Source organism: Drosophila albomicans, chromosome 2R, assembly GCF_009650485.2.
Source record: "Drosophila albomicans strain 15112-1751.03 chromosome 2R, ASM965048v2, whole genome shotgun sequence".
In the NCBI taxonomy this organism is placed as follows: domain Eukaryota; kingdom Metazoa; phylum Arthropoda; class Insecta; order Diptera; family Drosophilidae; genus Drosophila; species Drosophila albomicans.
The window spans coordinates 21,001,387-21,016,913 of record NC_047631.2 but is presented as its reverse complement, the minus strand read 5'-3'; the positions used below and the strand labels follow the sequence as shown (position 1 = coordinate 21,016,913).

General features: G+C 41.9%; 3 protein-coding genes across 6 annotated transcripts in view; 2 read left to right on the top strand and 1 right to left on the bottom strand.

The window, feature by feature from the left end:
- LOC117575986 (tubby-related protein 4) overlaps positions 1 to 10,019 on the top strand; it is a 31,557-nt gene extending 21,538 nt beyond the window's left edge. Inside the window, exons 1-10 of one of the 3 annotated variants that reach the window (XM_052007892.1) lie at positions 3,267 to 3,323; positions 3,551 to 3,715; positions 3,778 to 4,237; positions 4,294 to 4,820; positions 5,370 to 5,598; positions 5,662 to 5,927; positions 5,996 to 8,065; positions 8,124 to 8,459; positions 8,523 to 8,714; positions 8,780 to 10,019. In XM_052007892.1, coding sequence (XP_051863852.1) covers positions 3,665 to 3,715; positions 3,778 to 4,237; positions 4,294 to 4,820; positions 5,370 to 5,598; positions 5,662 to 5,927; positions 5,996 to 8,065; positions 8,124 to 8,459; positions 8,523 to 8,714; positions 8,780 to 8,896 — 4,248 coding nt within the window. In that variant the 5' untranslated portion in view covers positions 3,267 to 3,323; positions 3,551 to 3,664 and the 3' untranslated portion in view covers positions 8,897 to 10,019. Of the gene's footprint in view, positions 1 to 3,266; positions 3,324 to 3,550; positions 3,716 to 3,777; positions 4,238 to 4,293; positions 4,821 to 5,369; positions 5,599 to 5,661; positions 5,928 to 5,995; positions 8,066 to 8,123; positions 8,460 to 8,522; positions 8,715 to 8,779 lie in introns of those variants that run through there. The other 2 variants (XM_034260481.2, XM_034260483.2) reach the window with 2 other exon arrangements.
- Positions 10,020 to 10,041: 22 nt separating this feature from the next.
- On the bottom strand, positions 10,042 to 11,284 carry LOC117575989 (probable enoyl-CoA hydratase). Its single transcript, XM_034260485.2, has 2 exons — positions 10,340 to 11,284; positions 10,042 to 10,276 (listed from the first exon to the last, which is right to left on the bottom strand). Exons 1-2 carry the CDS (start codon positions 11,235 to 11,237, stop codon positions 10,170 to 10,172), a joined length of 1,005 nt encoding a protein of 334 aa, XP_034116376.1. The 5' UTR covers positions 11,238 to 11,284; the 3' UTR covers positions 10,042 to 10,169.
- Positions 11,285 to 11,379: 95 nt separating this feature from the next.
- On the top strand, positions 11,380 to 15,469 carry LOC117575990 (ras-related C3 botulinum toxin substrate 1). Of its 2 annotated transcripts, none has more exons than XM_034260487.2 (5): positions 11,380 to 11,679; positions 13,270 to 13,415; positions 13,498 to 13,730; positions 13,802 to 13,962; positions 14,068 to 15,469. In XM_034260487.2, exons 2-5 carry the CDS (start codon positions 13,300 to 13,302, stop codon positions 14,143 to 14,145), a joined length of 588 nt encoding a protein of 195 aa, XP_034116378.1. In that variant the 5' UTR covers positions 11,380 to 11,679; positions 13,270 to 13,299; the 3' UTR covers positions 14,146 to 15,469. The 2 variants fall into 2 exon arrangements, with proteins under 2 accessions (XP_034116378.1, XP_051863854.1); XM_052007894.1 differs by lacking the exon at positions 11,380 to 11,679 and adding an exon at positions 13,014 to 13,030.
- Positions 15,470 to 15,527: the final 58 nt, after the last annotated feature.

The following is a 15,527-nucleotide window of genomic DNA, read 5'->3' as shown; positions in this document are numbered from 1 at the left end:
TAATAATAATAAACAGCTCAATTCTTTTATTCTTAAAAAAGGGGTTTTTCTCCTTTTAATAAAAGTTTAATTCTTTATAAAATCCTCTTGAAATCAAATTGCGTTTTCTTACCTCAAGTTTTTTTTTTGTTCTCGACGCTCTTTTCAAATTAGAATTCTTAGTACTAAGATCAACATCTTAATGTTAGGACTTTTTTTAATCAGTGTATAAATGCATGTTCACCTTGAGCAACGACATATGTATGTAGTTGTCAATTAATTTACATACATATATCATTGCCAAATACGAATTGACACAGCAATGGAAAAATTGTTGCCCTTGTGTTGGCTTTGAAATGAGACTGACGTCCTTAATATGTAATAAAACAAATAAATATTTATGCTATATGTTTATTAAAGGTAACTTATAAAATTATTTTGTTTCTTTTTACTTGAGGTATTTCAAATTTCAAATTAAATGAAAAACTTTTCTAGAGGGTAATAATAATTTTTCCACATACTATTTGGAATCAGTTGTTTTATTTAACTACATTTTTACAATTTGATTGTTGCTTGAATTTAATGTACAATTAATCAGAAAAGAAGAAAACTACAGTGAGTATTGTAGAGTTAAAGCCACAAGCGAGGAAACAATGTGAACTACAGATTGTTGCACAGCGGTTATGATAAAGCAAAGCTTAATTAATTTATTCATTTATTGTGCGTTTAAATGCTGCCTTTGTTCCGGCCAGAATCATTCCGTTGAGACCTATTAAAATAAACATGCGCATTCATGCTGCGAATGGGCCATGCTGAGTTACTGCCAAAGATATTCATTTAAGAGAGGGAGAGAGAGTGGGGGAGCAGAGAAGAGAAAAACATTAAACGTTGAGGTGAAATATTCAGGTATTTGTGTTGCAAAAAGTTGAATTTAATTAAAAGTTGATGTTGTGTGGCATTTAAAGTGGAGCAGCGTTGATAACGTGGCACGTGAATCGCGCGACAATGCACCAAATGGCGACCACAATTTATGGATGCAACATGCCGCATACCGGGTGCCACATGCCGCATGTCGCATGCCACAGCCAAACATTGAACTGTGCGTGTGTGTATGTGTATGTTCTGCTAAGCTGCTGCATTGAATATTTAAATTGTGTGTGCAACAATCTAATTGCAGCAATCTGAAATGGGGAATTCACAAAAGCATTGTTATTGAAGCCGATGTAGCAGTAGCTGCTGTTTGCCTTGCAGTTGGCCAAAAAGTCTCGGCCTAATTGCTTCGGCCAGAATTTTGTTTGCCGGAAGTTGTTGGCAGCAATCAAGGCAAATTTCCGCTCTTAGCACAAGTCGATGAAGGCAGATAAACACGGCGTGTCAGCGCAGCAAACTGCTAACAAGTTGCAACAAGAGCTCAAGTAGAAGCAGCAATAGCAGCAGCAGGCGAGTGGCAACTTAGCAGTTGTTGAAGAACGGACAGCTTGTCAGCGTCTCTTCTTGGCTTTGACATCAGCTCTGCAAGACGTTCGACGTGAAATTCAATTACGGCATTTAAGAAAATTGCATTAAGCAGTCAATGAGCAAAGCAAGGCGACAGCTTAGGCCACGTTAAGGGTCCATCATCAAGTGATTGGACCAACTTTACAATCGATTTCAATTTGAAGACGAACAGCAGCAGCAACAACAAATAATTTAACTGAGTTTAATTTGATTTCATTGCCAAAGAGAATGTTTTTAATTGTTTAATGCAATTTCGTGTTCAATTTAAAAACAACTTTATACACAAAAAAGCATGTTCTTTTGTCCAATTGCAATTCGAGTGCATTTTAGCATTTATTAAACATTGAAATGCACTAAAATGCTCTATACAAATTTGATTATCAAATAAAAATCCAATTTGTAGTTGCATATATATTTCAAGTGTGGTTGTGATACCCTCGAGTAAAGTGGCTGCAAGGGGTAGTCTGAGATGTGAATTGCATTTTTAAAATGCAGACTTTCTATCTATTTTTTTTTGTTTTGTACGAAATATATAAACGCAGTGATCCACAAATTAAATTATCTTATATATACTCAAGTGTAGTTGCTTTGCTGTATACAAAAATGATAAGTATTGAAATAGAAAAAGTGTTATAAAGATAAACACACAACAACAAAGACCTTATACTCGCAAATTGATTGATTTATACGCACTCAATAAATGGAATGAGATCATCATTATATACAATCAAAATTGTTACTTAAATTTGATGTGTTTTCTATACTCGGCAATAAAATGGTTAGCATAAAATGTGTTTTATAGTTGAATATCTTGTTAATGTCAAGAATTTATTTTATTAGTTATACTAAATATAATAGTAGCAATACTAGATTTAATGATGAAGTAAGGAGAGTGCCAAATTGAACCATTTTAAGTACTTCTCTCAATATTATTTCCCTCAATTTAATGGATATCATTTCGTCGCTACACTCCCCACACTTGTCATGTTTAATTGTATCATTTTCAAGTGTTTATAACCGAATGAAAGGCATACTTAAATGCTAGCTCTGTATGTCATATCTCGTTGGCATGTATTAAGTTCGCTGATGGCCATTGGCGTTTTCTCGTTGAGTCAGTTCAAGTGGCCACGTGAACGAAAGGTTAATAACATGGCCAGCGAAATGAAATGCGTTTTATAATTGGCGCCATCATTCAGCGGCACTTTGAAAATGCCCCAAGCGAAATTGCGGCTGAAATGCTTTTGCTGATGGCATTTCCATTCGCAAATTGTTTGCAAATTCCAGTTTGCAGTGCGAGATGCGCTGCGATCCTGGCCAATGTCCATTACGTAATTGCATTTGACAGCAGCAGCGTACATCAATCGGGGCTAGTAAAGCAATTAACGCGTGTGTGCATAGCCAAGGGCATAAAACGGGGCGTCAACTAACTGAAATCAATATAAAAGTCACTATCTCTCGGGCTGTCCCTTTGACCGGACCGGAAATTACAAAAACGAAATTGTAGCCGATCTTTTTTAATTGGATTTGTGCGTTAAATATAAAAATTGACCATTTTGGCTTAGCGGGGATTAGCCAAAATGACGGCCAAACAAGTTTGTTTTTTTTTTGCGGCATTGGGGAAAGCGAGCGCGCTTAAGCTTATAAAGCGAGCGCAGGGCTCATAATGAAATGAAAACGAAGCGCTGAAAAGTAGGCTACACTTTTTTTTGCTGCTGCTTTACACACAATCAACTTGTGCAATTGAAAAGCCAGTTGAGTGTGTTTGCAGTCTCTCTGTGCTCTGTGCAAACTGCAGATAAACAGCTCAAGTGCGCCGTAGTGCTATCTTATTGAGAACTCGTAAACTGGTAATAATAGTAAAATGGGGAACTGGGACACACTGCTGCTGCTGGCTGTCGGCGGCGCTAAATCCCATTTTTATCAAGCTGCATTTGACTGTCAATTGGCAGCGGCGGCGTTGGCGGCTGCTTAGGCGAATTGCCAAGCTTGCAGCTGCAACCAGATGCTCAATCTGATTTCGTTTTCGTTTTTTCTTTTTTTACACTTCTAACCATATTTCTTTTCTATTTGTTAGGATGAGGGCTGGAAGCTGAATCGCACGAACTACTATCAGGAGGGATGGCTGGCCACAGGCAATATACGCGGTATTGTGGGCGTCACATTCACCACATCGCACTGCCGCAAGAACATGGACTATCCGCTGCGCACCAACTACAATCTGCGTGGCCATCGCTCCGACGTAAGTGTGCTTCCTTAGAAAGAGAGAAGTGCCATCAACTTGCTAATCTTATACCTTTACAGGTCATATTGGTCAAGTGGAATGAACCGTATCAGAAGCTGGCCTCTTGTGACAGCTCGGGTATCATCTTTGTGTGGATCAAATACGAAGGTCGTTGGTCCATTGAACTGATCAATGATCGCAATACGCCGGTCACTCACTTCTCCTGGTCGCACGATGGACGCATGGCGCTCATTTGCTATCAGGATGGCTTTGTGCTCGTCGGCTCGGTGGCGGGTCAACGCTATTGGTCGTCCATGTTGAATCTGGAGTCGACGATCACGTGTGGCATTTGGACGCCGGATGATCAGCAGGTTTACTTTGGCACCACGCAGGGTCAGGTGATTGTGATGGATGTGCACGGTGCGATGGTGTCGCAGGTGCAGCTATCGAACGATGTGCCCATCACATCTATGGCCTGGTCCTGCGAGAAGTTCAAGATGGAGGAGGGCGAAGAAGCGGAGCCCGGTGTAACAAATGCTGGTAAGCTATCTATATAAATGTATTCAAATGTTTGTCTAATCCCTTTTTGTTTACAGCCAAGCGCTCGTTTGTGCTGGCGGTTAGCTTCCAGAATGGATATATCTATTTGCTTAAGTCGTTTGACGACGTCTCACCCGCACATATCAATACCTGCCTTAATGGCGCCCTCGGCATGGTCATGGAGTGGAGCAACTCACGTGAACTGCTCGCCGTTGCCGGCACTCTGCGCTCTTCAACTGGACTGGGCATGGATGGCAAGCTGGAGGATCTGGCCACGCCCAGCTGCTATAATAATCTGGTCAAGTTCTACACGGAGACGGGGACATGTCTGTATCAAGCGCACATTCCCTGCACCACAGCCACAGTCTCGGCCATCACGTGGGGCCACAACGACAAGCGTCTGTTCATTGCCACAGGCACCCAGGTGCACATTGCCTGGGTGTCCCGACGTGTGGCATCTCTGCAGCTGCTGTGTCGTCTGCAGATCCAGGCGAGCGTGGGCTCCGAGTTGCTACTGCCGCTGTTGCCATTGCCTTCTAGGATTAAGTCGCTCATTGGCAATCTGTTTGCTCAAACCATTCGAGTAAGTCTGTTACATCGTTTTAATATATGTACATATGAATATGAATGACATTTAAATGCAAGATGACAATAAGAAATACTTCTATTAATTGTCTAAATTTATGGGCAATAACCTTAGTCTGAAATGAATATTAAAAACTTTTTATAGATTTTTACAAACAACAACTAACAATTAACAACTATACATCATTTTTTGTTTTGTATTACAATCTTGAATATTCTGCTATACATTTCTATTATTATTTGCACAAAATTTTTGTTTTCAATTTTAGCTTATTTAATTAGAAAATATACAATATATTTTTATGATATAAATGTTATGAATATGAATTCTATAATTAATACAATATTAAAAAATACCAGTAGTGTTAGTATTTTTATAACGACAAAATGCAAGGATAATACTAACTTCTACATATAGTATATATTTTTTGCTTATTTTTATAATTAAATAATTCTTTATTCTTACTTAAAGTTTATCTGTAAATTGTATTTTGTAAATTACAAATTTTAATGATTATTTTCCCCGCTCCAATCTCATCTTCTTTAGTGCTGTGTACCTGATCTGAAGTCGCTGCGCGAGTTTGTCTCGCGTCCGCCGCTCTGCTCGACTCGGTTGCACTGCACCATGATACGGCATGACGACGACTCTAATCTTAGTTCGGGCACCTGCTACACACTCTATTTGGAGTATTTGGGTGGTTTGGTGCCGCTGCTTAAGGGCAAACGCACTTCGAAGATACGTCCCGAGTTTGTCATCTTTGATCCCCAGGTTAACGGTAAGCTAAAGTCTTTGTACCCAACCTTTGGCAGTCTTGGCTAATTGTAAAATTTCTTTCCAGACAATTCGCTGTATTTCCAATACGCTGCCGAGGCAAAGAGTTCATCGGGCTCCAGTCAATCCACGACAACGGGCAACAGCGGGCGCACAGACTCCTCGGACAGTGATTTCGATGAGCGCTCTCGCTTCGGTTCGCCTCGGACTCCGCGAAAGCGTCGCGTGCGTGCCAAGCGACGCAATCAGAACGGGGAACGTGCGGCCAGCGGAAGTGGAGGGAATGATCCGGATAGTCTCGATGAGCTGGCCTATGTGGATACGCTGCCCGAGGTAAGAGAGTCGCTTGCATTTGACACCCCAAATACGAACTGCAATCAATTTCGTTCTGTTTTTCTAAGCAGGAAGTCAAGCTGGTGGAGGTGACCTCCAATATTTGGGGGACGAAATTCAAAATCCATGGACTTGCCAAAACCGTCCCAGCCAATTTAGGCCAAGTAACTTATAAGACGTCCCTACTGCATTTGCAGCCGCGTCAAATGACGCTGGTCATCACGGAGCTGCGCGACGATTTTCCACCTGGTCCCGATCCCAGCTTCAATCCCAATCTCTTTTCCGAGGACGAAGAGGAGCATCACAACTACAACAATCACAGTCACAATGCCGCCGACGCTGCTCTGCCCCATGTTAGCGTCACAAACGCCGCGTCCGTGGAAGCAATGGCGGCTGCCTTGAAGCCCCCGATAATGCCACAACGTCGTCTAAACGAAGGTGCCTCAGCGCCGCCCATTGCACCAATGTCGCCGCGTCCCAATCGCATTCTGGCGCGTCACAGAAACTCGCATTCCCTGACGGTGAATGGCGGCAATGGAGCGTCGTCGGTAGGTCTTAGTCCGTTGGCGCGTGCCGAGAGCTATGACGATGACTCGTCCAACGAATCTCAGGAGGCGGCGGCCAATGCCAATGCCAACGCCAATGGCAGTACTTCCACCACAGTGCTGCTTCATCAGGCGCCCGCCAGCTGCTCATCGAGTTCGGGTCCCAGCTGTAGCAAGAACATCACACGACCCAAGACGATTAGCAGCTTTAAGAACAGCTACAGCCGGTCCAGCTCGAATTCCAGCTGCCAGTCGCGTCATGCCATCTCGCCGCTATACTGCGATGGCTCTGTGCCCACGCTTCAGTCGCCCAAGAATGCGGTTGCGCCCTCGGATATCATTTTTGAGCGTCCCGCGGTGCCAGCGGCAGGACAGACGACGCTGATGTCGTACTCGAGCAATGCGGACTACGCCAACAATGTGGTGCAGGTGAAGAATGCGCTGATGTCGGAGCCGGTGCGTTCGGCCAACAGTCATGTGAATCCGGTGCCGCTGAATCTCAATTTGAATCTGGAGCGCATGGATGCGCGTGCGGTGAAATGCGCGGCGCCTTCGACGTCGTCCACAACGACAAAGCGACGCGACATGTTGTACATCGACGAGGAGACGCAGTCGCCAACACCCACCACGAGTAATAGCAACAGCAACAGCACCGCCACCTCAACAGCCACCACGAGCAGCAGCATGAAACGCACTCCAACCGTTGTATCCATAGCGCCAGCGGTGCCTGATTCCATAACGCGCAGCTGTAGCGTTGGCTACCTCGACTCGGTGGCCATAACACCGTCGGATGAAGCGCTGTCGGCGCTGCGCAAGGATGCGCCCAACAAGCGTCTCATTTTGGTGGACAAGCGACGCAATCGCAATCGTAAGCGACAACAGCAGGCAGATGCGCGGCGGCACAAGCTGCAGCAGACGGGGAAATCGAAGAGTCTGGACTCGTGTGATCTACTGTCACTGCAAACGAAACTGTCCAGCAAGGAGCACGAGCAGGTGGTGCGGAAACTGCAGGAGATCTCTGACAGCAGCGCCTGCAGCAGCGCAGCCAATACGCTTTGTTTCAAGTGCCGCAACAACATGAATCCGGCCAGCGCCTGTAAACGCTGTCAGCCCGCTGCCAATGGGGCGCTGGACGAGATCACCACTGCCGCCGCTGCTGTTGTCGTTGCTGCTGCTGCCGCTGTGGCGTCTGAGCCTGCCAAGGAGGCAGCCGCTCCTGCTGCCGCGGTGCAGAGTAAACCGACGCCCAAGAAACGCTTCGATGTGATCACTAGCTTTACGGACAGTCCGCTCTTCACGCGCAAACATCGCTTTGGCTATGGACGCAGTAAGGAGCTGGCTGCTGGCAGCAGCACCGAGACGTCGACTCCGTTGCTGCCGCGCAAGCAGGAGAATAGCTTTAGCTTTGTGAAGCAGCTTTCCGAGGTGCGTTGGCGACGCAAAGATCCAGCGCAAAGCCAAAGCCAACTGCCTGGAGCAAGCAATGCCAGCACACTGGAACGTCAGCCATCGACGGAGACGGGCAACGTGGCGTGTGGCACAGTGGAAGCCACGCCCGTGGAAGCCAAGGCATCAGTGTCCTTGCACACTCAGGTAAGCTAAATACTTAAGTCAAATTTCGAAATCGTTTTAAGCTTTATGTATTTTGCAGGCTTTGACTACGCTGGAGAACATCATCAGTCGTTTGCGTGATTTGGATGAAGGACGATTGACGCCGCCATCGACGCCACAGCGCATGCCACGCAGTTCGCCCGCCTCGCCTGCGGCCAGCAAGAAGAACAAGCGACAGCAGAGCAACTCACCCATTAGGCATATACTCAACTCGCCGCTGCTGAATCGCAGGCAACGCAAGAAGCCCAGCATCATTGAGAGCTCCGATGATGAGGGCAATCAGACGAATGGCTCGGGCGAGGAAATGGGCAGCAATGGCAATGGCAAGCAGTATCGAGATCTGGAAACGTTCCAAAAGGCGCAGCTGCGTCAGAAGGTAGCAAGATTGATAATCTCGAAATCTCTGAAAGCAACCTTTTAATATCTTTCATGTACACAGCTCAAACGTGGCAAGATCGAGCCGAATGGCAGCGCCAGTTGCGCCAATCCGGCGCCAGTGCGTCGAGAGTTTGTGATGCACAACAAGGCGCCAATGTGGAACGAGATGAGCCAAGTGTATCAGCTGGACTTTGGCGGACGCGTCACTCAGGAATCCGCCAAGAACTTTCAGATAGAATTTCGCGGCAAGCAGGTACGATTGACCAAACAATTGTATTAAATTCGAGTGTATATAATATTCTATGAACAATTTTGCAGGTGATGCAGTTTGGACGCATTGATGGAAATGCATACACCTTGGATTTCCAGTATCCCTTCTCGGCGCTTCAGGCGTTTGCCGTGGCGCTGGCCAATGTTACTCAGCGTCTTAAATAAAATTGGATATGAATGATATTGCTGTTTCTGTCTGCTAACACGTATTAAATAGTATTTACTACATACCTTGCAACATGCCACTTGCAACATGCAACTTGCAACTTAACACGCCGAAAGTTAACGCCGCAGCAATTTGCTTTAAAGTGCATACATATTTTTTATACAACAAAAACAAAAACTAAGGCGCCTTGCTGTTTTTAATTTGTAAATATGTACTTATTGTATTGTATTGTGTATTATGTATGATCTTTAGGTTTCTGAATGGGTACCGCAAACAAATATATATATATACACTATATATATATTTAAATTATGTATAATGATATGAACACATACCACCACCACTTGATTGAAGGTTTAGCAATTTGATATTGGTGTGCAAAACTCACAGTCCGATCCATTTTTTGTGCAATATTTGTATGACAAACTTTTTGGATTAAGTAAATAACGATTGTAAATGTTAAGAGCATTAAAACGATGTACGTATTATACACATTGTACTTAGTGACATGTCTGTACGAATATATACGAGTATACATACTATATATGTATGTATATGGTGTAATTATCTGATTAATCAGTCGATTTTTAAACTAGTTTGTACAACAGCAGCCTTTTTTGCATAGAGCTTCGATTTGTTTTTCTCGACTTTAGTGCAATACGATGATGATATAATGATAATGATGATTCCTTTCGTTATACATTTTAGCTAATAAGCAAAGCAAAAGAAACATAATTTATATACTACATTCATATGTACTTATTATCGGCAAATCGCTTTAAACAAAAAAACAAAAACAAACTGCTTGGGCTAACATTAAAAGAAATTGAATGTTTGTACGAGTACATAATACTAGCATATTTTTTATATATTATAATCTAATTGTGAATGTTAAATACACAAACACACACCCCCAAGACAAACACACACACGCATACACTAAAGATATAAGAAAAATTTGTGCTTTTCCTCTTACTCACTTTTTGTAGTTAGGCTTAATTTCAAAGAAAATTCGTTATTGTAATTGTTGTGAATATTGAAATAAACTCGAAACTCAAAAAACTCGAATCGTAAACGATTTAAGCGTGCAAAAAACAATTAAATAAACAAACATATTGTATGTGAAAAAAATAACTATGCTTGGCTTTTATAAATATTTATGTGTGTATATGTATTATCAAATACGGAAAACAAAATAATACATTCCTATTTACATGTATACAGTACTATATTACAAGTTATTGCACACAACTCATTGGAATTTAACATGAGTTACGAAGTCTTTTTGCTTTCCTCTATTGCGATTTCAGCTTTCTCCCAGTCGGGGATTGCCTTTTGCTTAATTTGATAGGTGTCAGTTGTGGCGCCTTTCGTCTCAGCTGCAAGTTATCAAGAAATAGTTACTAAATTGGGTAGAAAAGTAAAGGTTTTATTAATCTTACAACTCTTAAAGCGCTTGACGCCCTCCTGCATATCCGTGACCATTGCAGCGGACACATTCATGATCTCGTTATGAACGGCCGCATAGAAACCGGGTCGATTATAGGCATTCGCATTATCCAGCAGCGCATTACGATCGTGCATTAACGATGCCATGGGAAACTTAGCAATAGAGAAGGCCAAATTAACTGCCTGACCCAATGCTGTGCCCGTGGCCACAACGCGATTAACCAGCCCAATGCGTTGAGCTTCCTTTGCATAGACCCGCCGTCCAGTCTGGATGATGTCCACGGCATTGGAGTAGCCAACGGCCGCAGCTAAGCGGACGGTGCCACCATCGCTCAATGGAACGCCTAGGCGACGATTGAAGAAGCCTAACACAGCCGTGTCCTCCATAACACGTAGATCGCAGAGCAGTGCTAACTCCAGGCCACCAGCAACACAGTAACCGCTGATGCCGCACACCAGCGGTTTCCTGGTGTGACGTCTTGTAGGGCCTACAGATCCTTCGTGGCGCAGTAAGAAATTCAAACTGCCACGTTGCGCTTCTGCTTCCAACTCTTGCACATCGTAGCCGGCAGAAAAGGATCCACCTATGCCATATAAAACTCCCACCGGGGAACTGTCGTCGGCTTCGAACTGATTGATAGCCTCAGAGAGCTTCTCTGCTGTTGCGCCATCAATCGAGTTACGTTGTTGCTCTCTGTTGATGCCAATCAATGTTATGTTTGCATCTTTTTCGATTAGTATTGTTGGAGCTGGTGTTGCACTCTTTTCTTCACCTTCCGCATGTCTTACAGCACTTAGGCATAGCGTTCTTTTTTGTAAATTGTTTTTAATTAAATCATTAGTTCGAATTTTATTGCAGATATAACGATTCACAACAAACAATTTCTGCATTTCACAGCTGTTAGTGTTGGCCAGCGTTCAAAGAGGTGTTTTCGCTAACGCGGCTTGCAACACTGCTCGCTGCTCTGCCTGTCAATTGACCGACGCTGTCAAAAAGAGGCGTGCGTGTATGTGTGTGTGCGTGTTTGTGTAAACCAAAAGTACGAAAAAGAAAAACAGATAATACGCGAGAGGAGAATACGAAAGTATAACCGCAACGCTGCCAATAAGACATTTATTTATTTTATCAAAATATCAATAATATATAAATAGTGCAATTTACAACGTATTTTACGGTGTGTGGCGTGTGTGCCAACGCATTGCATTTGGTGTAGCACACAAATAAAAAAAGAAAGAGAAAAGTGATAAAAGCAAAGTACAAAGAAAGGCAACTTAACTTCACAATTTGCCGATTTCCAAATCCCGCTGCGGACAAAGGATAATTAAGCAAACGGTATAAACAAAGTAATATGCAGGTTTAAAATGTTTAATTTGTGTGTAAATAAATAAACTATGGGCGGCAGCTGCAGACTGCAGTTTGCAGAGAAAAACAACAACAGAGCGCAATGCACGATGTCCAGTGCTGCGCCACTCGACCATAACAATAAAAAGAAGAGAGCGCCCGCTGCCCTGCCCTGCGCAGCCCCCCGAGCTGCTTAAACGTTGCATGTGGCCACAAATGCAATGATATATACAAGTCGATGGCTGCTCTCACTTGAACTGTAATTGAATTGGCATATGAATTACAGTTAAACGTAAACGCAACGCCGGCCTTGTCTGTTTTTTTGCTGGAGGGGTCGAAAAAGCGGCCACCGCCTGCATTATTAGAACTTAATTGTGTCTCTATTTTTAAACACAATACGCAACATTTATTTGGGCGCATTCGTCTGCTGCTGTCACAATTTCAATTCCACTTTCTTCTCCCTCTCTACGCATTCTGTATGTCTTTGTTGCTGTTTGTGCTCCATGGCGCCCCCTATTGCCATTTTGCTATCGTGTGCGTGTGTGTATGCAAGTGTTGTTAGGGTATCAGCATACGCTTGTCTATTGTACTAGTTACGCACTACCTACTTTATAGGCAGTGGGTTAGCGATATACCAAGATGCCCTAGTGATTTCAACAGAACTCTATACTGCTAGGTATGAAAATGGAATGTGTAACACCAACATAAGCAGTATCTTTCTACAATATATAAATATTTATGTCTGCTGTGTTACAAGTTGAAACGTAAATATTAAAAGCGTCACGTAAATATCCATCCCACTTCTGACAAGAGTATTTAAGCTTCCGCCTATGGAGATCTAGTGTCAGTGATTTTTCCAGATACGCACAAGTACTTTCTACTGTTCGGTATTAAGATAAAATATCTTACATAAATATAAGAATTATCTTATTGCAGCAAATATTTATGTCTGCTGCATTAAGTTGAGAAACATAAATAATAAAAGCGTCACATAAATAATCCATTTGTGACAAAGAGTATTTAATCTTCGGCTTAACAAATGTGGCCATGCTCATGTTATTATTTACTATGTTGTGTGCCGCAGTCTCAGTCTCGACCACATCATGATCTATTTTTGTAAATTTTATTTGCAAAAACGTCTCAAAGCGCATATAAAACTTTCGTTTTATTATTTTTATTTTTTTACGGCTGGGACACACCTTTCGCTTTTGCCGGCCGCACAGACCAGCCAAGCCTTTGATCGTATTATAGCGTATATATCTCCATATGTGTTGTTGTATGTTTTGTGTATTTATTCGCTTGTTTCTCTCAACTTAGTCACAGCCCTAAAAGCAATTAAAGTGTAAGTGTCAGTGCGAATGTTGTGTGTGTGTGTGTGTGTGTGTGTTTGTGTGTGTGCAGATAAGTTGAGATAAATTTCATTGTGCCGTCAGATAAGATGTACAGTTTATTGCCTTAAGTAGAGCTTAATTAATTGAATTAAATGCGCACGCATTCACTCGACAGACATTCCGACAAACACATTCTCATTCACATTTCCACAATTTCTTATTCTTGGTTTGCCACATTTCGCTCATTCAGCTAGAGCAACAACACAGTCACGACTCCACGATGTCAACCGGAAGGCCCATAAAATGTGTCGTCGTTGGCGACGGTACTGTCGGAAAGACTTGCATGCTAATCTCCTACACAACAGATAGTTTTCCCGGTGAATATGTGCCTACAGTGTAAGTATGAGAACTCCATTTGTTATACGTCACAACAGATCTTGACTAATGCATTTCTATGTTGGATTTTCTTTTCACACAGCTTCGATAATTACTCGGCACCTATGCAAGTGGACACAATACAAGTGTCGCTGGGATTGTGGGATACAGCCGGTCAAGAGGACTATGACCGCTTGAGACCGCTCTCCTACCCACAGACAGATGTTTTCCTGATATGCTACAGTGTGGCGAGTCCCTCGTCATTCGAAAATGTCACCTCCAAATGGTATCCAGAGATCAAACATCACTGCCCCGACGCTCCCATCATACTTGTTGGTAAGTTGATCGCCAACTATCAACTACATTCATTTTGAATGCGCCATTAAATCGATCTCTCTTATTCGCAGGCACCAAAATCGATTTGCGTGACGATCGCGAGACATTGAGCGGCTTGGCCGAACAGGGTTTGACGCCGCTTAAGCGCGAGCAAGGTCAAAAGTTGGCGAATAAAATACGCGCTGTGAAATACATGGAATGCTCCGCCTTGACGCAGCGCGGCCTCAAGCAAGTAAGTGACGCACCTACATTGTGCACATATGTATATACACAACCGCAGACGATCGGATCTGACGATACTATTTTTTTCTTTTCTCTATTTGCATTTGCTTTTTAGGTATTTGAGGAAGCGGTGCGCGCTGTACTGAGGCCAGAGCCGTTAAAGCGACGCCAGCGAAAGTGTTTAGTTATGTAAATAAGCAGCGTGTTATTTGCTTGGAACCGGCGACAATGGATACTCAGAATCGATGTAGAAAACAGCGACAAACAGCGAAGAGACAGAGAGAAAACGAGAGATACCCTCACTCCATAATACAGATACAAAAGAAAACAACATTCATACAACAAACAAAACAACATTCATAAACCAAGGGAGCGCCCTCATCTCTACCTAAGCGTGAACAAATCAATTCGAATATTTGATTCATTGAGCATGAACATAATTTTTAATAATTGTATAAGTTGAAAGTATTTTTTGCATACTATTTTATTTAAAACCACACATATGGCACAAACAAAACACTACGACTCCCTCCCATTAGAACTAAAAAAAAAAGATACAAAAGAAAATAAGTAAAACTAAATAACAAGAATACAGCAGCTACACATATTGAAATCTAGTCAATTGAATCAAATGTATTGTACTAATTTTAATCAACAACAGCAGCAGCACAGCGGCAGGGGCAGCAGATTAAGAAATTTATAAGAAATACAAGCAGCTTGAAAACAAAAAACAAAATTGGTTTCGCATATCAGTGCTAAAAGAAAATCAATATTTATACAAATCCTAACTTTGATTAAATGTATTATAATTATGTAGCCAAGGCGTTTCCTAATTTCAACAATAACCAATTATCACATGACGATGAGCTCATAGAGAAACGAAACTAAAAAAACAAAAAACAGTTTATACGATACTTTAGCATAACCCTATTTTTTTCAAACTACTATATTTGCTTAGCTCGAAACATCGAAGCATAATCATTTGAAATTGTCTTTTCAAATTGTAATAACTGTTGTTTATTATTTTATAATAACTTATTTATTGTCCTAACTTTAATAATGCAATGTATAAACAACTTTTACGGCTTAAGTATATAGCGGAAAGTGTGAATAGGAATGGAAATGGAATGGCAAACTGCATTTAAATGTGACTTGACTCGAATCAAAAAAAAAAAGAATGAAACAAAACAAAACAAAGAAAATGAAAAAGAAAAATATAACAAAGCACACAATTTTGTAAACACTTCAGAGAACAACGTTAAGATTAAACCCCCATAAAAAAAAACCATTTTTATATTAATTATTATATAATGAAGAAAGAATGAACTAACGAAATCTCATGTAAATGCAAATGCAAACGAAGGGCGTCTCGATCGAAATTCGATTGATCGAGCGACCGAAACTGATTATCTACTTATGAGAAATATATATACAACATACTGTAATTAATAAAATCCAAAAACTGTTCGATTTGTGTGCTCAACATTGCTAGTTATTAAATTTTTTATTTATTTAAATGCCACGTTTCATTATTTTTTTTTCATATATATATATTTTTTGGTTGTTGAAAACAAT